This window comes from Solanum dulcamara, chromosome 12 (assembly GCF_947179165.1).
Source record: "Solanum dulcamara chromosome 12, daSolDulc1.2, whole genome shotgun sequence".
Lineage (NCBI taxonomy): Eukaryota > Viridiplantae > Streptophyta > Magnoliopsida > Solanales > Solanaceae > Solanum > Solanum dulcamara.
In genome coordinates, this window is record NC_077248.1 from 40,387,496 (window position 1) to 40,412,505 (window position 25,010).

At 36.7% G+C, this 25,010-nt stretch overlaps 2 protein-coding genes across 3 annotated transcripts in view; one reads left to right on the forward strand and one right to left on the reverse strand.

Annotated features, from left to right (window-relative positions):
• Nucleotides 1-12,502, reverse strand: part of LOC129876414 (ion channel DMI1-like) — a 28,394-nt gene extending 15,892 nt beyond the window's left edge. Inside the window, exons 1-7 of one of the 2 annotated variants that reach the window (XM_055951853.1) lie at nt 11,684-12,490; nt 10,299-10,367; nt 9,419-10,039; nt 8,328-8,510; nt 7,806-7,865; nt 7,520-7,723; nt 6,182-6,430 (exon numbers count right to left, since the gene is read on the reverse strand). In XM_055951853.1, the coding sequence (XP_055807828.1) occupies nt 6,182-6,430; nt 7,520-7,723; nt 7,806-7,865; nt 8,328-8,510; nt 9,419-10,039; nt 10,299-10,367; nt 11,684-12,250 (1,953 nt within the window). In that variant the 5' untranslated portion in view covers nt 12,251-12,490. Of the gene's footprint in view, nt 1-6,181; nt 6,431-7,519; nt 7,724-7,805; nt 7,866-8,327; nt 8,511-9,418; nt 10,040-10,298; nt 10,368-11,683 lie in introns of both variants that reach the window. The other variant, XM_055951854.1, reaches the window with a different exon arrangement.
• Nucleotides 3,523-4,902, forward strand: LOC129876415 (uncharacterized). Its single transcript, XM_055951855.1, has 3 exons — nt 3,523-4,168; nt 4,249-4,367; nt 4,459-4,902. The coding sequence occupies exons 1-3, from the start codon at nt 3,523-3,525 to the stop codon at nt 4,900-4,902; spliced, it is 1,209 nt and encodes a 402-aa protein (XP_055807830.1).
• Nucleotides 12,503-25,010: the final 12,508 nt, after the last annotated feature.

Consider the following 25,010-nt stretch of genomic DNA (forward strand, 5'->3'; position numbering starts at 1 on the left):
CATTAACTATGTGCCAACATAAGAGCCCTTGTAAGCTTAGGCTAGTAGATCCACAAAAGCCCTTAAAGTTAAAGTTAAAAAATGAATGTAAAATTTGACGGAGTTCTACCTTGGCAAGTAGTCTCCCCTCTTCCAATGTGGGGATTACGTTGGATTCCATGTTATAGCTCACATGGTCTTAATATCAGTTATAGTCTTCTTCCCACATATGTATGATTTAAATGCTATCTACTTGAACTATGCATGCACTCATTTACGTACTTACCTTATAAATGTCCTTAATGTTTTACACTGTATTGCATGCCTACATACTTAGTACATTGAAAGTACTAACGCATACTCTTTTGCCTACATAATATCACCATGTAGGGACCGGTGTTCCTCCTCGATCTCCTCCATGTGGCTAGCTCTCATTAGTTTGAAGATTGCTTGTGGTGAGTTCTCATGTTACGGGAATAACATCCTTTTTATTCTAGCTCATGTTATGTAGAATATTAAGACTTCTATTATGGCATTTCTTGACACTTATTTTGAGGGTGAGCTGGGGACATTTCTTAGCCCCCGCCAAGCCTATTAGTAGAGGTATGTTTGGACACAAATGTACAATGATCTAAGGTTGATGATGACTTTTATTCTATGACATTCTCCCTTAGTCTCGTTGTCTCTCTTACTTCCGCTTATTATTCGACGTCATTACCTATGAAAGGCTAATTGAATGTTAAGAGGCTTGGGTGAGGTACCTCCGGATTCCTCATTCGCTGTGTCACATCTAGACCCTAGGCTTGGGCCGTGACAGTGTCACTTTATGAACATAAAACTATGACTTACGAAAAGCACTTTATTCGAAAGACTAATTGCCTTATGTTCAACGTATCTCTCAAATGTTTCTAAATTATGCATTAGGCTCATGTCAAGATGTATGCTCTATGTACATGCCATGTTATGGTTTCACTTGGGCCAGCAATGGCATCACCACCACCATCATCACCAGATTTGAAATCACCACCACCGCCATCTTCTCCTCCTTTTTCTTTAGACCCAACACTTGCAACTATTATTATCTTGTTTGCTGGAAAGTGAGATAGGTGATTGATGGCTAGTGAATGATTTTGAGAAGAATTTATAACCCCTCCAATCACATAAATACTCTTGTAGAACAGAAGCAGATGAATAACCTCTCGATTTTAGTACTACGGACCATTGTAGACCCATCACACCCACCAAGTTCACATCTGCAGATATTCATTCCAAACGGGAGAGGCTACAACCTACAAATAATGCATAGCACCAAAAAAAAATCTAAATCTAATAAAAACCCCAAAAAGAAAAAAAAAAGAAGAAATTATGGGTCAGTGTTGTGAAAAAGCGCTAAAGCGCTCGCTTTAAGTGTGAAGCGAAGCGAGGCGAGGCACTAGCGCTTCAATACCGTGAAGCAAAGCGAAAACAGAAAAGCATGTGCTTCATGGAAGAAGCGAGAACCGCGCTTCATGTAGAAGCGAGAAAAAAGCGCGCTTATTTGTTAAAAGCGGCACTAGGGTTTATTTTAAAAGAACAAATCTGTAAACTTACAATTAATTATTCGCTGCTGTGACTTCTTCGAGACTTCGTCAGTTCAAACTTCAACCAGGTTAGTTTTTCTTCTCTTCTTCTTCTCTTCTTCTCTTCTTCTCTTTCTCTTTCTATTTTTATTTTTATTCAGCTTCTGCCGCTGTGATGTTCTTCTCTTTTTCTCTTCATCACTTCTTCTCATCTTCTTTTTCTGTTTCTATCCAGCCAGCAGTGCAGTTCTGTGCAGCTACTGGTATGTTTTGGCCCCTTTTTTTTGATTTGGGTTCTCAGTGACCTCTGTTTTGTTAAGCTATGCTCTGTTTTTTTATATCTGTATCATGATTTTCTTTTTCTCATAAATCATTTTATCATATAATATTAATTAATTTGTTGAGCTGAAAAATTTGGTTGAATTTTTTATAGTGATTTTATTACACAAAACAAGGGCTGCTTTATTACCCACTGCAGCTGCTTTATTTTTTTTAATACTGCTGCAGCTGTTTTATTAGGCTAGTGGGCTGGTGATATGAAGTGGAGAATGGTTATTGGATGTTTAATTAACTGCATAAAGGGAATTTATCAAAAAGTGGAGCCCATAGACCACTTTCATGGCCAATTTTTGACTTAAAACCCACTGCAGCAGGCCAGCAGCTTTATTATTTTTTTAAAAATTTTGCTCAGCTGCTCTATTACTGCTTTATTAATTTTGCTGCCATCTGTCAACTGCTCTATTATTGTTTTGACAATTTGACTTGTGTGACTGAATTATTATTCTATTTTTTTTTTGTAGTAAGTTGTATTTTCTTAATGGCACAAAAAAAGGATCCAGCTTGGGCATATGGAATTGCCATGGGAAGTAACACAAAAATCAAATGTGTTTTTTGTGATATGACATATAATGGCGGAATATTTCGTCACAAGAAGCATCTTATTGGTGGTTATAAAGATGTTAAAGTGTGTCCAAAGGTCCCGAATAGTGTGAAGGAAGAAATAAAGGAGTATTTTACGAAAAAAAAATGAATTTAAAACTCAAATGAATCTTGAAGCATCCATGGTTAATCTTGTTGATAATGATGAAATGGATGATGAAGTTGAAGTGAATATGCCAATGGGACCTCCCTCAAAAAAGAAACCTTCAACTAGTGAAAGTGGGTCATCCACCGCTAGCAATGTCAAAGGTCCTCTTAATCTCTATTTCTCGCAAAAACCAAATGAAAAGAGAAAAGGTGGACCTATTGATCTAGAGGCTTCTAGCAAGATTTTACGGGACTGTGCTGTATCTGCTTTTGCTAGATGGATGTATGATGCAGGATTGCCTTTCAATTGTGTTAACTACACCGAAAGTTTTGGTGAATTCATTGAGGTCGTAGGCCAATATGGCCCTGGAATGAAGCCCCCTACCTATCATGAGGTAGGAGTTCCTTGTTTAAAAAAAGAGGTGGAAAAGACAAACAAAATTGTAGAAGATCATAAGGTTCAATGGAAAACGTATGGTTGTTCCATTATGATGGATAAATGGACAGCAAGGAATGGGAAAATGATCATCAATGTTTTGGTGAATTCTCCAAAAGGGAGTGTGTTCCTTGAATCTCATGATGCTAGTGACTCTTCTACTGATTCAAATAAGATGTTTAACTTGTTTGAGAAGACTATCTTGAAAATAGGCAAGGAAAATGTGGTACAAGTTGTGACCGATAAAACAAGTGAGAACAAAAAAGCAGGTGACATGTTGAAGGGAGTGTTCCCGCATATTTTCTGGACTCCTTGTGCTGCTCATTGTATCAACTTGATGTTTGGTGACATTTTCAAAGAGGCCCCGTATTCTATAGGTGAACTTGAATCTTGATATTTAATGTTCTTTTTTAATCTTCATGTTAGTTTTCTTACTTATTAACTATTAAATTTTTTTGAATAGTTTTTGGTAAGGCTGTTAAGATACATTCTTATATCAGTCAAAGGGCACTGTTGTTGAATATGATGAGGAGATACACAAAGCAAAGAAACTTGGTAAAACCTGCTAAGACAAGATTCGCAACAGCTTTTTTGACATTGCATAGTTTTTATATGCAAAAGAAAAATCTGAGAACCTTGTTTATGTCCACTGAATGGAATGAGAGTGTCTATGCAAAGGAAACTCTTGGGAAAGAAGTTGCGAGACACATCATCAGTCCATATTTTTGGAATGACACTGTTCAAGCACTTAGAGTTGGTGGTCCTTTAATTAATGTACTTCGTATGGTGGATGGGGAGAAAAAACCACCAATGGGCTACATTTATGAAGCCATGGATAGGGCCAAAGAAAGTATTGAAAAGGCATTCAATTATGATGACAGGAAATATATGAATGTTTTCAAAATCATTGATGCAAGGTGGACGGATCAACTTCATCAACCTTTACATGCAGGTGGACATATTTTGAACCCGGGGCTCTATTATAAAAATAATGAGATGAAGACTTTAACTGAAGAAGTGTGGTTGGGATATTATGCATGTGTTGAGAGGATGATCCTAGATAAAACTTTGCAAGACAAAATAGGGGATGAGCTTGGTGTGTACATGAAAGCTGATGGGCTACTTGGAATTGAGTCGGCCATTAGAGCTAGAACCTTAAGGTCACCAGGTGAGCATTTCAACATTTAACTATTAGAGCTTTAACTTTTAAGTTATTACATATTAACTTTTAAAATAATTCTTCTACAGTTGAATGGTGGATGCAATATGGTCATAATGTCCCAAACTTGCAACAATTTGCTATTAGAGTGCAAAGTTTAACTTGTAGCTCATCCGGTTGCGAGAGAAATTGGAGCGTGTATGAACATGTGAGAACCTATATTACGTTATTACTAAATTAAATGGTATCTTAGTTGTCCAAAGTCCTCCCATTAATTACTTTCTACATATTCTATGCAGATTCATACAAAAAAGAGAAACAGACTTGAGTTAAAACGCCTGAATGATCTAGTGTTCATCAAATATAATAGAACATTGGTGCGTCGCTACAATGCTCGCAATACCATTGATCCAATTTTATTGGATAATATTGATGATGCAAATGAATGGTTAACTGGAGCACCCCAAAATCATGAAGATGAAGAAGTATATGAAGGAGAAGGTCTCACTTATGGTGAAGTTGCTACGGCTAGTGGTGTAGAGGAGAATATTTATGGTTTTAGAGGGAGTACTTTAAGGGGCAAGGAAAAAAGAGTAGCTACAGGTTCAAGTTCATGTTCAAAATCAAATAGAAGTAGAACTCTTGTTGATGAGTCCTCCGATGAGGAAGAAGATGAGGACCAAGTAGAAGTAGAACCCTTGTTGATGGCACTTCAAGAGTTGGAGGATCTTGTTGAAGAATAGGATTTTGCTCTCTTTGTGATTTGGTTATGCATTTGCTTTATATGTTGTTACTTATGAGGATTATTGACTATCTAGTTACTTTTTAATCTAAGTCTTTTGAGTTCTTGATTATTTATCTATGCATATTTTATATTTTTATACTAAATAGCGCTTTTTCTGAAAAAAGCATGCGCTTCGCTTCACGCTTCTCGCTTCTGTGAAGCGAGCCCCCGTCGCTTTTTTCCGCTTCTCGCTTCTCAAAACACTGTTAGGGGTTAAGGGGAGGCGCCAGAAAAGTTTTGGGAAGAAAGGAGGAAGGAGGGGTAGGATAGTTGCAGAAGGGTTTTAGAAAATAGGTACTTTTATTTATTATTTTTGGCTAAAAATTATTTGTTCCTCATAATGTATTTTTAAAATATTATTTTGTACTTAAATGCCACGTGTCTTCCCTTAATTAGTCATTATACCACGTCATTCGCGAGTGTGTTACACACACCGTGTAATTTTAGTTGATTATCAAAAATGTGTCGAAATGACACAGCGAAACCCTGCATGAGGTGTTTAAAATGAAAAAGCCTAGTTGAGGTATCTAACTGAAAGTTGGTGCCAACTTTAGGGAGTCACTGATGGGTTCAGCCTATTGTAATTGATATCTTTCCTTAATTAGTTTGGATTTACTTGAATAAACCCTTGCTCATGGGATTTTAAGGCATACTAAAATACAAAGAAGTCTTTCTTCTTTAATATCTTTTGTATCAATGCAGTGTTGTATGAATCAATCCATTGTCAGTTAAATATAGTATGTGGAATGTGTCTCACACTTATAAATAAATGTATCTTGTACCACCCATCAAAAAATAAAATTGTATCTTGCACTGGTCCATTATCATCAAGTTTTTACAATTTCTTCTCCGATAATTCCCAATATAAACAAGACATTGTATATGGTATTTCTGGCTCAACCAAGACTGAACAGTATCCCATGCTTCATAAAATTTAAGAAAATAATAACATGACAATGGAACTTCATATTAGTTGTGAAGAAGGATGAAAGCAAGATGAACAAAATGCAATAGCAAATCAGCAGAAATGCTTGAATCTCAAAGTAAACAAAATGTATTTGAAATTTTTCAAGCAATATAGGGAAACATGGAGGTGGATCTGAAAAATGATAAGAAGGTTTGAGTTGTAAACCCAAAGAAAAGAATAAAAGGTATCAAGACGGTACAGTCAATTAATATCTAATCAACAAATTCCACAGAAATCCAGATAACCATCAATTACAGAGAAGAAAATTGACCTCTGATAAGAGACCTGGTGCATAGGTATCATCATCCTCAGCTATGACAAGGACTTCATCACCTTCTTTTAGAACATATCTATCATCAGGATTTATGATAATCTTGCCGCCATAAGCAGCAACCTTAACACCACAAGGAATAGCCTCTGGAAATGATACCAGCACATCTTCAAAGGGTGCACCATCCAATTGAGGCCACTGTTTAATATAAAATTCTGCATTTTCAAATCCCAAAATGTCTTCCCAAATCTGCCATATTGGACGAGACAGGATATTAACAAGAAAATACATATTACTCTTCCGCAGCAACTAACAGCTACCAAAAACAGGATCAAGCAAAAATTGAGAAATCTATACTATTTTGACATTCAATCAATAGGTACCTCTATATTATTGTTATCTACAATGAGTTCGCTCATCGATATTCAGTTGTACATTAAGTGGAGATGTCATGTGGGTATCATAATGGTTTCCAATACAATTTGGTAAATGGTTATAATCGTCTTCCATTTTTATATTCCATCTGAATTGTGTATCAACTAAGTATTGACTGAGAATAACAAACCAGTATGCAGATGCAAGTATCAGATTATCATTCATTGCAGCTTGGGAAAGCATTACCCAAATAAAGCACTCAAGGAAAGATGAGTCTTAACCTTATACTGGATCTTCAGTCCAAACAGATGGTGCATCAATTTCAGGAGTATCAACTGCAGAGCAGTATGAAATAGCAACAGAATTGTTTATCCAATGACCACATGTAATTGAATCAAAATGTTTACATTAAAATCAATCTAGAAATTCTCTCCACACATTTTCTGGGTAAATATAGGTAAAGATTCACAAGGACCTCGACTTCGCCACTATGAGCATACATTACCGGATGCTGGTTCAAATCTCCAAATAAAGGAAGAGGGTTATGGTAAGTTGAAGGCCAGCAATAAACAAGTTAACATATGAATTTTCATAATACTGAAGTTGTATTATAGTGAAACAAGCATTAAAAGGAGCAAATGGGTATTGAGGATTACAAGAGACCCGAAGTAGTTTGAAAGGCATTGTTTGTTGTTATTTCATCAACAAGGAACTCAAAAGGAAGAGAATTCTTCTGGCCCGAACTTGCAAGGTTTTCAGGAAATGTAAGGCACAAGTATACAGTCTCTTGATGTGCACTCATTGAATTTAAAACTAATGATTATAGCCATTAGCCAATAGATATAAGAGGAACTTGATGGACCACAGCATGTCTAGACGACAACATAAGTGGTAAATCACTACCAAAGAAAGGAAGAGAAAGACAAATGAAAAAGCAATGCAACAGAAGTATATATAACTGACCTGAGCAAGGCCAGGCTGCAAAGCACATTGTATCATCAACCTCCCAATCACATCATGCGCAACAACTGTTTCAATAAGTTCACCACCAACTAGCTTCACTAACGGTTCGTTGTCGAGATCACTCATCTCCACAACAACATGACCTCTCAACCCCTCTCTTACTCCAGTTAGACTAAGTACAACCCTTAGAGCACGTGCATCACTCTAATGAGAAGAAAAACATTGGAATAATTAGTCCAATTATTTGGTTGTTTAGAGCTTGACGATTCATTTGTGAAAAAAGCACCTGATCAGCATTCTCATCAGATGCTAAGACAATGATTGCACGTGCTTTCGAGACTGATACCTGCATGTGTCATAGAAGAACAAAAACAAAGAAAAATAACTATAATAAAGAAGGAATAAGGAAGGGTTAAGGGATTTCAAGAAGAGTATAAGACACTAGTTGAACCCTAATATAATAGTCACTCCATTTTAAAAAGAATGACCTAGTTTGACTTGGCACGGAGTTTAAGAAAATAAAAAAGACTTTTCAATCTTGTGTTCCTAAATTAAAGTTATGTCAAATGTACCAAAATGCTCTTTGATCTTGTTGCCTTAAACATGTCACGTGGAAAGCTGAAATTAAAGTGTTACTAAAAAAGGAAATGGGTCATTCTTTTTGCAACAGATTAAAAAGGAAAATAGGTCATTTTTTTTGAAAGAGAGGGAGTAGTTACTTTTACTTCACAGAGAAGGGAAAACTGATTAAAGAATAAGCGGGAGCATCAAGGTCAACAAGGGAAAGAAAACAGATACACTCTCACACCTTTTTCAGATCAGCAAGTATCAGCGGGCTTCCACTTCTGCAGATAACTGAAGTTCCCATGAAATCAAATTCTAACTTTGCTATGTCCATCTCCATCTCCTCCTTGTCTCTTTCCGCAAGAACAACGACAACACCACCACCAATGCTCTTGTTCGCTATTGCTAACTGCTTCAAAAGTGACCCCTACAATAAGAAAATACTTTTACGCCTACGTGTCATAATCAGCCTCAAAAGCCATGATCAAAGTAGATAATTCCTTCCATCTAGCAAAGGCTACCAAGCGATGTAAGCAGCTAACAGAAACAAAATGTATGACGTGAAAGCTATTGTAGAAGTATCTCTTTGCTTTTCTCTCTCAAGAACCAATGGTACTATTTTACTTGCAATGCCTACTGTTAACAATTTGCAGATTTTCACTCTACTGGATAATTGAGAAGGTAATGAAAATTAAAAAATTGTTATTTCCTATATAGAGTAATTTTGCTTTTTTTTTTCCTCTCTTCATCTCTTTACTCATTATTAATAAAGAACCAAAAGTACAGCAAGCCTTTTTAACATAAAGTACGCTAATTATATAAATCAAACCTATATCAAGCCTATTTACCTTGCCAAAAGCACCGTTAATGTAGTAAAAGAATCAACCAGAAAGAAAGTTCAGGTAGAAGCTGAAAACCCTAACTAGAAATAAAATGTATTCCTGTAAACAAACTATCATCTATGAAGAATAAATCTTGCTAACAACTTAGATTATATTATTGACAAGTCAAGGGAAGATTTAAGTCCAACAGTACAACCATGTTGCACAGACATGCAGGTGAATGTGCCGCTGTATATATTTAAATCCAATGATTCATTACTGTCCAATATGTTTGGATCAAATGGACTGTAGAAAGATGGATCTGGATTAAACTTTCTTATGGATCATATTGATCGATTGGATTTCGAACGGATTATAGATTACCCATACCCCATATCTAATGAATGTCCATCCAGATCTAATTTCTCTACCCTTTTTCTGCCCAAATATAGAGCAAAAGCCAGATAATACTTCAAAAAGTCGCAACATTTTAAGCACTATGCTATAGGCTTACCAATTTATCGCTCCATCCAAGAACAAGAATGTGATTACTTTCAATCACCTCACTCTTTCCTTTCCTTAAAGAATCCACTTTTTCTGAAATAGCATCTGAAACAAGCCCCAGCATCATAGCAAAAATGAGCATGCCTCCTGAGCTTATCAGAACTGAAACTATCCTTGGCCCTGCACCAACCATATCAGCATGGTTTCCAGAGTCTGCTACGAAGCTCCAAGAAAGCCAAATAGCTTCAGTAAAGCTGCCATCACCAACAGCATAAAGTGCCAATCCTCCATATCCAATTAAGAAGAGAGTGGAAAAAAGAAGTGCAAGCAGCTTTGCATAAGGGTAAACTGAGAAACAAACATCCACTACATAAGCAATCCTTTTCTTCAGTGGAACCTCCTCCTTTTTGGTATATTTCCTCTTCAAGAAATCAATTATTCTCGGTAGATAGTCAAGATATTTGTACAATGCAAAAGGAATAATGAGGATGAACACCGCCATGTACAGAGCAACTGTTCGACTGTCAGCATTACGAAAATACACTAATAAATTAACTTCTTCAAGCTCCATGATACCAGCGCTGGCAAGATCAACATGGCTACAAACTCTACGAAGACTAATATTCTCCTTCTGCAAATAAATCAATCCTCACCTTCAACTTATGTATTGAGAACCAACTATTTAATTACAACAGAGATCAAAATTTGAGTACAAGTTGAGTGGTTAATATGCCTGTTTCTTCCAATAAGCAGCGGTTCTTCTTATTTTATTTTAATTTTGGCAACATAGTATTCGGGTTTCTTTTAATAAGCAACAACTGAAAACTATATGTGAACAAAGACGAGTGAAAAGAATTCCCGATTTTTAACAGTGTTCATAGAGAGCATACCTGAAGTTTAGAGACTTCATTCCGCAAATATAATGTGTGAGATATAGATAATGTACAAATAAACTTAAGCTGCAACAAATGGAAATAATTGATCAACATATCAAGAACAACCAAAAAACTAATGCATTGAGATCAGAAACGTTTATAGCAAACAGAGTTTGGATGGGCATTCATTCAAAAAGAAAAAAAAAAGAGATTGGATGGGCAACAAATTCCCATTCACCAAAAAAGTAAAACATAGTACTATCCTACTATGCACTCTCTCTGTCCAATTTATATAACATTCTTTCCTCTTTGGGACATCTCAAAATGTTTGACATCATTCATTTCTATTAAATTTCGTACTTTAAAAAATTTAAATACATTAAACTATACAAATTTTAAACTTGGAGGTACTCTTTACCAAACCAACTTGTCAATAATTACTCCAATTGCTTTTCCAGAATCAGTAACACAACATATAGAACTCAAAATTAACATTTCAAAATCTGTATCCAGTCAAACACAGGGGTATAAAATGGGATGGAGAGAGTACTGTACCACTATGTAACATTTTATTAGCTCCCTTACATTTTACCCAAAAGCAATCAATTGCAAATTTTAGGTGCCATTTGGCCCCAAATATTTTTGGGAAAAACTTGAGAAAAACTTGGGAACTAGTGTTTGGCCATATAACATGCCATTACATGGCAAATATATTTGGCAAACATCCAAGTTCCCAAGTTCCCAAGTTCTCAAAAAAACTAGTATTTGGGCCAAGTTTTAATAGTTGAGAATTTTTAAAAATTTAAAAATTACCCCAAACTTTTATATTTTATAAAAATGTCCATCATTTATTAATTTCAATTAATATTCCTCAACCAACTTACTCTATTAACGTGGTCAACCAACACTATTAAATAACATCTCTGTCTATTATAAAATAATAGTTTATTACTACCTCCTTCGAAAAAAAATAGTTTGAATAACAAGATTGGCAAAAAAAAAGAATAATGTATTGCTCTTACCCATATTGTTATTTTATTATTATTAATTATCATCAATTATATTATAAGGTTTTCTTTTAACGAAACATGTTCATTATAAAATGACAATACAAATTTATAGGTATTTTTAATAACTTTTAAAACTTATGGGTATAAAATAATATTTTTTGAAACAGTCAAATATTCTTGAAAAAATTTGTGGCCAAAGTCACCATGAAACTTCACCAAAACTTCACCCAAAAATAAATTGCCTCTTGCCAAGAATATTTGGAAAATTTGGACCTAACGCTAGCTTACATTTTCTGCACGTCTTTTTGGTTTTTAGATTTCCACGCTTACTATTAAATGGAACAGAAATAGAAATGGGAATTAGAATGGGAAAAGCATAAAGACACCAACCAAAAAAAGAATCCACGAATATCTATGACCAGAAGCTCTTCGAACATTGGAGAAGTTAGCTGAACTGGACCCAGATAACGCCGAAGAAGCTGGATTTGAGACTTGAATTGACAAAGCATTCAAATCTTTCTCAGCTTTCAGCTTGGGCTTGGGCTTCATCTTTGACCCCACCTTAGCTCCAGCCTCTTCACAACTCAAATTGGAAGGCATAGACTCGCTACGAGCCGGTAATTTCGGCTGATTCCTCTGGGATTTCGAAGTTGACTTGACGTTGACTCTACTCCTAGTAGTATGCGGTCCAAGAAAAGAGGGGTAAACATAGTCACGATCGCCAAATCCAAAAGTTGCATCATTAGTCGCGGAAGTGGTATGAGATTCAGAGGAGAAGCGGGAGGAGGATGGCGGAGTGGAAGAGATACGGCGAACAGAGGGGAAATGTGGTCCTGTGGGTCTGTTGTCTGCAATGATTTTGTATTTCTTGAGCAACGGAGGTCTCTCCGGCTTGTTAGGGTTTGGATTGGGATTCGGATTGGGATTGGAATTTGGAGCTCCATTTATGTCGGACATTGTCCGGAGAAGGGGAAAAAGTATACAGAGAAGGGGAAAAAGTATACAACACGGAGAGAGAGGATTATGGGGAGAAGTGAAGTGGGGAGCTTATGGAATGTGTACAAGGAGACGGAGAAGCCGTGGGAGAATCACATGCCTTCAAGTAGAAAGACAGAAGGTTATGGTAGTTAATTTTTTTTAGTTGGAGCTCACCTCAGTTTGTTTCATTGTCACTAGTCTCCAAGTGCTTTCGGCTTTTAAGTTCTTGGCATTAAATAAAAAATGTTTTGCCCATTTACTTTATTTTAAAAAAAATAATTAAAGTTGATATTGTATTTCATTTTACTTTCTAGAATGAATATTAATTTGAATATAATTTTTTAGATATATGATTTATACTCATAATTTTTAAAAACGTATAAAGTTAATTCAACTTGACTAATTTACCTGATACACATCATCAGATCTCTTCTAAAAGTGTAGTATCTCAAAATAGATAGTTATGAATTTGATGTCATATATAAACTACTACATATGATTACAAATATTTTTTTAACTTTATTTTAGAATTTTTGAAATCGGTTAAAAATAGAGTTGTGTTTGGTTATACTTTTAAAATAATTTTGGTTGTTTAAATGTATTTTTCCAAAAACAATATATGAAATATATTTTAATACTGAGCTTAAATAGTAATAATATGAAGCAAGAAATAAAAGATCAAGAAAGGAGAGCTCTTATTTTTCCAATAAGTATGTTCAAGTATTTCAAGTGTATCAAGTGTAAACATTTATTCCACTATCTATATTGTTACATAGTGTAAGACCCCGAAAGTTTAGGAGTCGAAACGAAAGAGAATCAAGTAAAATGAGCATTTCCTGAGTGTACGAGTTGGTCTACGACTCGTAGAAACCCTTACGAGTCTTAGAGTATTCGTGGAAGTGAGACTAAGGCTGGAATTTTGGCTAGGGCGGAAAGTGCTTTGACGAGTCAGTAGACGACTCGTAGGAGAAATGAGTCATCATTGATGGTCTGAGATTCTGCAACTATCCAATCTCAGAACCTATACCCTACGACTCAACAGGACGAGTCGTAATGTGGTTGACAACTCGTAAAGACGAGTCATATGCAAACTTCAAAAATCCCAAAATCTCAAAGATTCAAGGACCTACAGGACGAGTCGTTCCTTCGACTGGTCAACACATCTATGACTCGTAGAGTCTAATTCGTAGGTCCATAATTCGGATTTAATGAAGGATATAAGGGTCTTTTTTCAAGTTCGGTTCAATGAACCTAAACACTTTTATGGCCAAGTTCAAAGCCTATAATTACCCAACCCTTCAAATTCTTCTCCCATTCTAATTCATTCTCCTAAATTCCCTAAGGCAAGACTACCAAAATCTCTCTCAAATTCCTTTCACAAATTCCAATCTAGCCAAGTTCAAAGCCTATAATTACCCAACCCTTCAAATTCTTCTCCCATTCTAATTCATTCTCCTAAATTCCCTAAGGCAAGACTACCAAAATCTCTCTCAAATTCCTTCCATAAATTCCAATCTAGCCAAGTTCAAAGCCTATAATTACCCAACCCTTCAAATTCTTCTCCCATTCTAATTCATTCTCGTAAATTCCCTAAGGCAAGACTACCAAAATCTCTCTCATGTTCCTTCCACAAATTCCAATCTAGGGTTTCAAGTTCAACAAGGTTCCTCTTCAATTTTTGAGTTGATTCCGTCAAGGTATGTGGGGATTGATCCATGGGTTCCTTTCACCCGTGGAGTCCCAAGGTTCTTCTTAATTTATTCTTATGATTTCCAATTCAAAAGCCATAATTTCAATGATTATGCATTGGGTTTTCTTATTCATGATGAATCCTATGATATTTGACTAAATTACTCATCTAATTGATGTTACTTTCATGATTTATGTATGGGTTGATATAAGTAGTGTGATCATGCTTTTTTTCAATCTAATTTCATGGTTTTCAATCAAATTGACTATGTATACAAGTTTTACCCTAATTTCAAGTATGAATTATGATCATGGATTACAATTATGTTCAAGATACGAACTTCATGCAAATTATGAAATGGTGACTTAGGATCCTTAATTGGTGATCTAGGAACCTAATGACATGTATTATGCAAGTATGATTTGTGATGTTGAAAAGCTTTTACCCACATTGCAATTATGGTATGAAAAAGAGCTATTCTAAGAGTTTTGAAGCCTATGAACAAGTTTATGATATATGCTAAGTATGATTACTATGTTATGTTTTCCGTGGGATTTGACTTAGACCCGAATGAGAGTTGAGGTAGGGGCTCGACTTATGAGGTCCTTATATAAAGTCTCTAGTCTCATAACTATGTGCCACCGTAGGATTTTCCTTTATGGCCTAGCTAGTAGATCCACATATAGCACATGTTCATGACCCGCCTAGCGGAGTAGAGCCTACCTTGGCAAGTAGATTCCCCTTCTTTTCGTTGTAAGGAGAGACATCGGGATTCCATATTATAGCTCGCATGGTCTTATTGTCGGTTATGGTTCTATCCCACATATGTATACTATCCTTATGTTCTTTTATGATCTCAACTATGTCTTTTAATGCTTTGATCATTATGGTTCATGACTTTACTTATCCTTTTTTATCATGTATGATATTTGATCTTTGCATCCTATGATTTATATTGCATGGAATACCCACATACTTAGTACAATCAAATATACTAATACATATTTATTGCCTACATAGTCTCATAATGTAGGGGTCAAGGATCACATTCCTTCCACATGTGGCTAGTTAAGTTACTATCCTATGAAGATTGGTGAGTCTTCATCTATCGAGGGCGAGTTATGAGTTTTTTCTATTTTAAATACTTCTATTATATTCATGTTGAGGGTGAGCTAGGGAATGTCTTATCCCCCACTCGTCATGAGTAGTAAAGGCATTGTTGGACAAATGATGTAGAGTCTATGTAGTCGAGCTTACACTGTCTTTTACTATTTATGATTTGAGACTCTTTCCTATGTTATTTCTGCCTTACTTTACCTTATGTATGCTTACGATAAGTCAAGAGGCTTGTTTAGAGACCTTGGGGTTTTCAATCGCCGTGTCACGTCTAGGGCCTAGTCCACTTAGTATCAGAGCATAAGGTTTAAGATATCCTATGGAGTCCAACATGCCGCGTTAAGTAGAGTCATATTCATAGATGTGAAGCGTACCACATCTATGAATAGAAGGCTATGAGGTATTTTAGGAAATCCTCACTTCTTTCATGATCTATGTTATGCGATAGAGTATACTCTAAGACTTATGTCATGTGATAGAGTATACTCTAAGACTTTCTCTCTCTAATGATTGTTCTTTGCAATTTTCAGAAAATGCCTCCAAGAAGATAAGTCCCCCAAGCTAACGATCCTTTTCTCGATCAAGTGACAAATGAGGAGTTCGAGACTGCTATCACTATGCTAGCCCAAGTTGTGTCCAACCAAGGGGTTGTGGCTCCTCCTAATGCTCCTACTCCATCTTCTAAGGTGAGGGACTTTGCAAGGATGAACCCTCCCGAGTTCCATGGTTCGAAAGTTGATAAGGATCCCCAACAGTTCATTGATGAGATTTATAAGATAGTGACTATTATGGGGGTGACTTCGAAAGAGAAAGCGGAGTTGGCGGCCTACACACTCAAGAGTGTTTCTCAAGTTTGGTATACCTAATGGATATCTGAGAGAGTTGATGAAGGCCCTATTGGTTGGGAATCCTTCAAGCTTGTTGTCCTTGATCGCTTCTTCCCTCTTGAACTAAGAGAGGCAAAGGTGTTGAAGTTCATCAATCTTAGGCAAGGCAACATGGGGATGAGTGACTATGCCCTCAAGTTCACCAACTTATCCAAGTATGCTCCTTTTTATGATGTGTGAATTATGTTCCCTTGTGGAACCTGAGTTGGGGGTATTATTTGGAGCCTATTCTTAGAGTCAATTCAGTGAATTATAGAGCAAGTCCCATAATTCTAGATTTTTTACTCCGAAATCGGCCCTTTTTGAATTCGATAATTTTAGTGTCCTAACGATCGTATTAATGTTATGATTCTATTATTGATACCGTGGTAGCATTCAGAGGCTGCTCGGAAGGGAAAAGCTCCTGTTTCATGAATTAGAGCACGCGCAGTCAGTATACAGGTAAGCTACGGTTCTCCCCTTATGAGACTGAGAATGTCTAGGCAATTGTATATTTAATTGTATGAGTTGGAGGGGTTGGGGTGTCGAGCATGCTAAATTCTTATAACTCATGTCCTAAGCACTATTTTGGGAAATTGTTAGACAGTTTAAGCATGATTCCTGCTATTGTCGTTCACCCATGCCTTGTGTTGTAACCTTTCTTTGTGGTTTTATGTTTGGAAGCATGTTGGGTCTTATTATAGGGTTAGACTAGTGATTGCCTTAGACTTGCGCAATTTTAGTGCCATTGAGCCTTAGAACTTCTCCGACGTCGTTTCGAATGGTTAGCTCCCTGTAGACTGGTATAGCAGAGTTGAGTTTGATAGTCTGAGCTTTAGCTAGGCGGTAACATAGCTTGTGACCTTACCTCTATAATGACTTATTCTCATATCGGTTCTGTATCATTTGGTACTTGATTCTGGAAGTCTTCACGATGATTCTGGTGTATTTGGTTCGGGCTGGAGTGATGTATTAATGGCACTCAGTCTAGGGGTACTCTTTGTGACACTCGGTTGGTCACTAATTCTAATTCGATTTGATCCTTTGGCTACAAATATCCGGTTCAAGCCCGTGGTCTAGCTTACTTGTATTCGGTTCCTTGGCTACAATTACCCGGTTGAAGTCCGTGGTCTAGCTTACTTGTGTTCAGGCTTCTTAGCTACAGTTACCAGGTTGAATTCCGTGGTCTAGCTTACCCGTGTTCGACCCTTTGGCTACAGTTACCAGATTGAAGTCTGTGGTCTAGCTTACTCGTGTCGACTCATTAACTACAGTTACCCGGTTGAAGTCTGTGGTCCATCTTACATTTGGTTCAATTCCTGATTCCCTAATGAATCTTTGGTTGAAGCCTTCATCTACTCTCAACTTTGGGTTGAGGCGTTAGAGTTTGCTACCAAACTTCGCACACTCAAAAATTATATCAAACCTCTCTGCATATGGCTATCGGTACCCATCCATATAATCGGAGGGATACTAGGCATACACAAAGTAACAGTCTTGGAAAAGTAATCCAAGATTGCAAGATAAAGAGATAGTCAATACGTGCCCAATATAAAGTAAAAATCTACCATATCTAATATAATCTGGTCCGCCTAAGTATCACAACCCAAGATGGACACCATACAGGATCTATAAACTCGATCCACTACTAAAGAATCACCTATGGGGATGGAAGCCACACATGATCTGTACACTCGATCCACTACTAAAGAAATACCTACGAGGATAGATACCACACTAGATCTATACAATCGATCCACTACTAAAGAATCACCTACGGGGTGATCTACATGCATAGGCACAAACAAAGGCTTACGAGATAACTCCAAGTGAATAGTATTCATAATAAGCATACACATATTAATAAGTAGATCCCGAATCAAACAAAGCAAGATTAGGCTAATGAGAGACGAAGATTGTACTTATGATGACAGTATCTAAAGCCTTTATCTCTAGCCTACCCATAAAGGCATAAATATGACCGCGTCCACCTCAATCGCCGACCCTACCTAACTGAGGACTACCTCGAGTACCTTGAGGACCACTCCTACTACTATGTGCACTGCCTCTAGTGAACTGTACCGGAGCCATAGGGGCCTGTACCTACTGAACCTAGCGCCTACAGTGACTAATTATGGGACAGTCTCTAGAAAAATGGTCAAACATACCATACTCTTAGTAATGTCTATCGGAAGCTACCTGCTAAGCCATCTCGACTTAGCAGAATGGACATCACGACCTTAATATATGAAATACAAACCCTGAGAAGTCTGGCTTGAACCTTGGCTTTCCTGATCAATAGCACTCACAAAACCATCGTCTGTAAGATGCAAAGATGTATGAACCGGCCTACTAGGCTGAAACTGGTATGGGTAAACTCTATCTAGGAAACCCCTACAACAGGAATGGGACCCGTTTATGCCACCCTAAGGGCAGAGAATCTTATCACTGCCTTCAAAGGCCTCACGATGCATCCCCTCAATGGTGTGTTCATGGGCGACTATCTAAAGGAACGAACAACCCGATGATACCATCTACATCTTTAAGGTCCCGCGTGGTTTAAAGGTTGGAATGTGTCATACTAGGGTAAAGTAGGGGGGAAATGTCTTTGGAGGACCCTTTTTGTTTCAAAATCGATGACTTCTAATTGTATTTATGAGTTAGGATCAATTCCTAAGTATTTAAAGTGTATTAGATATGGTTTCGGATCTTAAGGGATCTCTAACACTCAGTCAAGTCCAAAGAATTTCCATCGTCTAAGTCTTTGTATGAGTTCAAAATAAGGTCAACTTCAAACAACCATATCTCCTATTATATAATGAATAGGTATTCCATGACCTATAAAATTAAAGGTCTTTGAGTCTTCTTTCCAATGCCACCAAGTTTGCCTTATTCCGAGTTCAAAGTGAAATGTTATGACCTTTTTACCAGGGACTATCTCGGCAGTAACTTCAGGCCTGGTGCGATGTGCCAGTAACTCGTCCAAAATTAGCTGCAGTAGTTCTAGCTCTGGCATAGCACGCCACTATAGTCCTTGCAGGGTTCTGAACCCATTTTCAGATTTTTTTGATGAAGGGAATCTTGGACAATTACCTTAACAAATATATACAGGCTTGGACGTGTTTGGGGGTCATTTTTCGGTCTTTCACCTCCCCAAAACCCTAAACCTTATCCTCCTTGTCTCTCAAATCATTTCCTCAAATTTTTCTTTCAAACTCAAAGGATTCAAGGCTCCTCATTAAAGACCAAGAATCAAGATTTCTTAAAGTTTCACTCTAAGGTATGCGGGTTTCTGTCATGACCCAATCCTTGGGCCTAGACATGACAAGGCGAATGAGAAATCCGAAAGTACCTCAAACAAGCCTCTTAGAATTCTTTTAGCCTTTCATAGGTAATGATAATAAATAAATAAGCAGAAACCTTAATAGTAAATCTTCAACTTACATATGTCCAACAATATCAAAAACTTTTAGATTTAATGGGGCTAAGATAAGTCCCTAGTTCATCCTCAATCAAAATATAATGAAATGCCATAGTAAGTGTCTAAAGGTCTTAACATATCATAAGCTAAAAAGATAAAGGAGTATTATTCCCAGAACATGGGAACTCACCAAAAGCAGCCTCCAAATGGAATCTCAACTAGCTAGGTGGAAGAGAACGAGGAAGAGCACCGATCCCTACATGGTGGTATCATGTAGGCAAAAGAGTATGCGTTAGTACTTTGATTGTACTAAGTGTGTAGGCATGCAATACAATGTAAAATATTTAGGACATTTATAAGGTAAAGTACATAAATGAGTACATGCATGAGTAATCAAGTAGATATCATTTAAATCGTACATATGTGGATATATACATGCATGAGTAATCATGTAAATAGCATTTGAAATATTTATTTATGGGAATTTGACTACAAACTACATTAAGACCATGTGAGCTATTACATGGAATCCAACATAACCCCCTACGTTGACCAGAGAGTCTACTTGCCTAGGGTAGAGCTCCGTCAATTTTACATTTATTATTTAACTTTAACTTTAAGGGCTTTCGTGGATCCATTAGACTAAGCCTACAAGGGCTCCTATGTTGGCACATAGTTAATGAGACATGGGGGTTGCGACTAGGATTCCCTTACCGAATCCTACATCAATACCCCATTCGGTGCTAAGTCAATCCCACGGAATAGTTTATTACTTCAAAATAGTCATAGCATATAGTTTGAGAATTCAAAACATCACATTCAGTGGAATACCTCATTCAAACCTTTAGTGATTCAAATATGCAAGAATTGTCCTTATAGCATTTCATCATTTTTTAATTTCGTAAGACTCCCTTTTGATCATAGACATTGTTTTTATAAATATTTATTTGGAGTCAAAGCTTTCAAGTCACACTTCATTGAAAATATAGTAAAACTAGGTGGGTTTAAATCACTTCAACTTTCAAACATGTATGTAAATGAAATTATGAATAAACACTTTAAAATCCATTAATTAAAAATCATGCTATAAACAATCCACCATGAATTTCAAGAACCATAGGGTCCTTATCTAATTTAGAACCATCAAACTCGGATGATTCATCCTTTGAAAATCCAGAATCCTAGAAGCTAAATTTTGCATTTGAGGGGGATGAACGCCTTGATTGCCTTGGTTGGCTTTCTTTTGGGTCAATTTCATCATAGAAGATAACATGGAAGAAAACCCTTTGACAAACCTTCTATAGTACCCGACTAGATCCAAGAAACTCCTAATTTCTGAAGGAGACAACGGTCTAGGCCAATTCTTGACTGCTTATGTTTTCTTAGGATCAACCTAGATCCCATCACCGGACACTACTTGACTAAGAAATTCCACCTTCTTCAACCAAAATTCACACATACTAAATTTCGCAAACAATTTCCTATCCCTCAATGTTTGAGGCACAACTCTCACATGATTCTTATGTTCTTCCTCACCTAGAGAGTAAATCAGAATATCATTAATGAAGACCACCACAAAATTATCAAGGTAAGGTTTGGACACCCTATTCAACAAGTCCATAAATATCGCCGACGCATTCATCAACCCAAAACTTATCACGATAAACTCGAAGTGACCATACCTTGTTCAGAAAACCATTTTGGAAATGTCACACTCCCTAACCCTTCGTTGGTGATAGCCGAACTGAAGGTCGATCTTGGAGAAGTGACTTGCCCTTTGTGATTGATCAAACAAATCATCTATACTAGGGATTGGGTACTTGTTTTTAATGGTTATCTTATTTAATTACCGATAGTCTATGCACATTCGAAGTGACTCATCCTTTTTTCTCACAAATAACATGGGAGCACCCCATGACAAAATACTTGGCCTTATGAACCCCTTTTCTAACAAGTCCTTTAATTGTTCCTTCAACTCTTTCAAGCCCGCCGAGGCTATTTGGTAAGGAGGAATAGAGATAGGTTGGGTATTAGGGAGGAGATCGATACCAAAATCAACTTTACTTTTGGTAGAGACAATATGAGGTCATCGAGAAAGACATTATGGAACTCATTGACTACGGGAACTGACTCAAGGGGGAGGACTTTCAGAGTCAACATCCTTAACCTTCACATTGTGGTAAATAAAACCCTTAGCAATCGATTTTTGGGCCTTAAGACAAGAAATAAACTTACCCTTCACTACCGAATCACGACCCTCCCACTCAATAATGGACTCATTTGGAAAGTGAAACTTGACTCGACACTTCCTACAATCTATGAAAGTATAAGATACATGTAACCAATCCATCCCAAGAATTATATCAAAATATACCATGTCAAGCTCAGTGAGATCAAAAGGAATAACTTAATGCAAGATAGACACGAGACAACCCCTATAGACCTTTCTAGCAACAATCGACTAATGGACGAGTGTAGACACCAAATAAGGCTCTAATAACATTTTGGGTGACACATCAAACCTATTCGCAAGGAATGCAGTAACAAATGATAAATTTATACCCGAATCTAATAATGCATACACATCAAAAGCAAAGACCTTTTAACATACCAATAACGATATTGGGTGTGTCCTCAACCTCTTATCTCCCATATAAGGCATAAAAGCAGTTTGTCTGTTAGCCACCTCCTTTGGCTTGTTAACCATGAGGAATTTAGCCTTGAGGCCTACCACCACCACTTCTACAATACCTAGAATGGTGGCCTGCCTTGCCATACTTGAAGCATACATTGAAGCTGGCTAAGCATTTTCCTTTGTGAATTATTTCACACTTCTTGCAAGCGGGGAAAGTTTGACCACCAACATTCTCTCTTAGAATCATTGGATTAGCACCTTTGTCCTTTTTGAGCCTTGGAGGAAGATTATTGGTGGAACCTTGTCCCACAAATCATTTCCCACTAAGCCTTTATCGTTGTTACCATAACTGGGCCATTGAGGGTTAAACTCTCCACCATCCAGTCTAGCCTTTTTGAACCCCCTTAATCTCTCCCTCAGTTTCTATTCTTCAATTTGTTTTGCATAAGTCAATAACCAAGATATGTACATAACCTTGACCAACATGGCCATTTTTTACTCCTTGGACACCAAGCTTGACATTGGAAATAAACTTGCTCATCCTAGCTCTTGGGTCGGAGACCATGAAAGGAGCATACTTTGACAACTTAGTGAATTTAAGAGCATACTGCCTCACGCTCCTACTCCTTTGAAGGAGGTTGATGAACTCTTAGATTTTTGCCTCCCTTAGCTCCAATGGAAAGAAACGATCTAGGAAGGCACCTTTGAACTCTTCCCATCCTATCGGCCCTATTTCTTTATCCCTCTCAATAACCCATTGTTCGTACCACACTCGAGCCACATCTTTGAGTTGATAGTCCACTAGCTCATCCTTTTTATTCAGTGGTACTACCATAATATCCACAATCCAGTACACCTTATCAATGAACTCCATAGGTTACTCATCTAGTTTTAGAACCATCGAACTCGGGTAGATTAATCCTTTAAAAATTCTGAATCCTAGAGGTCGGATTTTAAATTTTGGGGGAGGAGGAACACCTTGATGCCCTTGGTTGCTTATGACTTGAGCCAACAACGTAATGATATTGTGAAATACGGCATAGGTTACCCTTTTCTCATGATGTTGGGCATCGAGAATTGGAGGAGCTTGGTCCTCATCGTCAACCCTTGCTCTTGGAGGTGCTCTTCTATGAGTTATTATCTAGAGAACACAAAATGGCTCATTAATTACAGAAAAGCATAGGAGACTATAAAGCATGACATGAATTTGAAAGAAGTGAAAACTTTCGTAAATGTCCCATAGTTTCCTATTCATAGTTAGGGCGCTATTCACTACCATGAAAAATACCCTATTTGACGCGGTATGTTAGACTCTGAGAAATATTCAAAACCTCAGGCTCTGATACTAAGTTTGTCACGAACGAATCATAGGATCTAGACATGACACAACGAATGAGGAACCCAGAATTACCTTAAGCAATCCTCTTAGCATCTTTTAGCCTTTCATAGGTAATGACAATAAATAAATAAGAGAAAACCATAATAGTAAATCTTCTACTTACATATGTCCAAAATTACCTCAAACTTTTAAATTTAATAGGCCTAAGACAAGTTCCTAGCTCACCCTCAATCAAAACAGAATGAAATGCTATAGTAAGTGTCTAAAGGTATCAACATATCATAAGCTACAAAGATAATGGAGTATTGTTCCCGTAACATGGGAACTCACCAAAAGTAGCCTTCAAATAAAATCCCAACTAGCTACGTGGAGGAGAGCGATGAGGAGCACCGGTCCCTACATGGTGATATTATGTAGGCAAAAGAGTATGCGTTAGTAATTTGAATGTATTAAGTGTGTAGGCATGTAATACAATGTAAAATATTTAGGAACTTTATAAGGTAAAGTACATAAATGAGTGCATGCATGAATAATAAAGTAGATATCATTTAAATCATACATATGTGGATATATACATGCATGAGTAATCATGTAAATAGCATTTGAAACATTTGTTTGTGGGAATTTGACTATAACCGATATTAAGACCATGTGAGCTATTACATGGAATCTAACATAACCCCTACATTGGTTGAGAAGTACACTTGCCTAGGTAGAACTCCGTCAATTTTACATTTATTCTTTAACTTTAACTTTAAGGGCTTTCGTGGATCCATTAGCCTAAGCCTACAAGGGCTCCTATGTTGGCACAGTTAATGAGACAAGGGGGTTGCTACTAGGATTTTGTTACCAAATCCCACGTCAATGCCCCATTCGGTGCTAAGTCAATTCCACAAAATAGTCATAGCATATAGCTTGAGAATTCAAAACATCACATTTGGTGAAATAGCTCATTACAACCTTTAGTGATTCAAATATGCAAGAATGTTTCTTATAGCATAAAGAATCCATCATTCATATAATTTCATCATTCTTTTATTTCATAAGAATCCTTTTTAATAATGGACATTTCTTTCATAAATATTTATTTGGAGTTAAAGCTTTCAAGTCATACTTCATTGAAAATATAGTAAAACTAGGTGAGTTTAAATTACTTCAACTTTCAAACATGTATGTAAATGAAATTATGAATAAATACTTTGAAATTCATTAATTAAAAATCAAGCTTTAGACAACCCACCATGAATTTCAAGAACCTTTAAAGAGATAAATAGAGAAAATACTTGCAAACCGTCTATTCATACATATGAAATAATTTTGGATCAACTATTAGTTTAACCATGATTCATTCTATTAAATAGAAATAAGAATTATCCATAAAAAAATCTTACTTGAAATCAAGAGATTTAGTTGAAAGAGTTTTAGACTACATGGATGGAAAAATACATGGATAAACACACATATATCTTAGAGTAATGCTTGAAGAGATTTTGGTAAATAAATATAATTTATCATATAATTAAAATACTTTAGGCATGTGAATGGAAGGAATACTCTCATTGAAGCCTTACATACCTAAAATCTGAAGCTTTACTCAGAATCGAAGGACTTAATGAAAACTCTTGAATCCTAGCCTTTTTTCCACGCTGGAGAGTTTTGTGTACTATCCAGA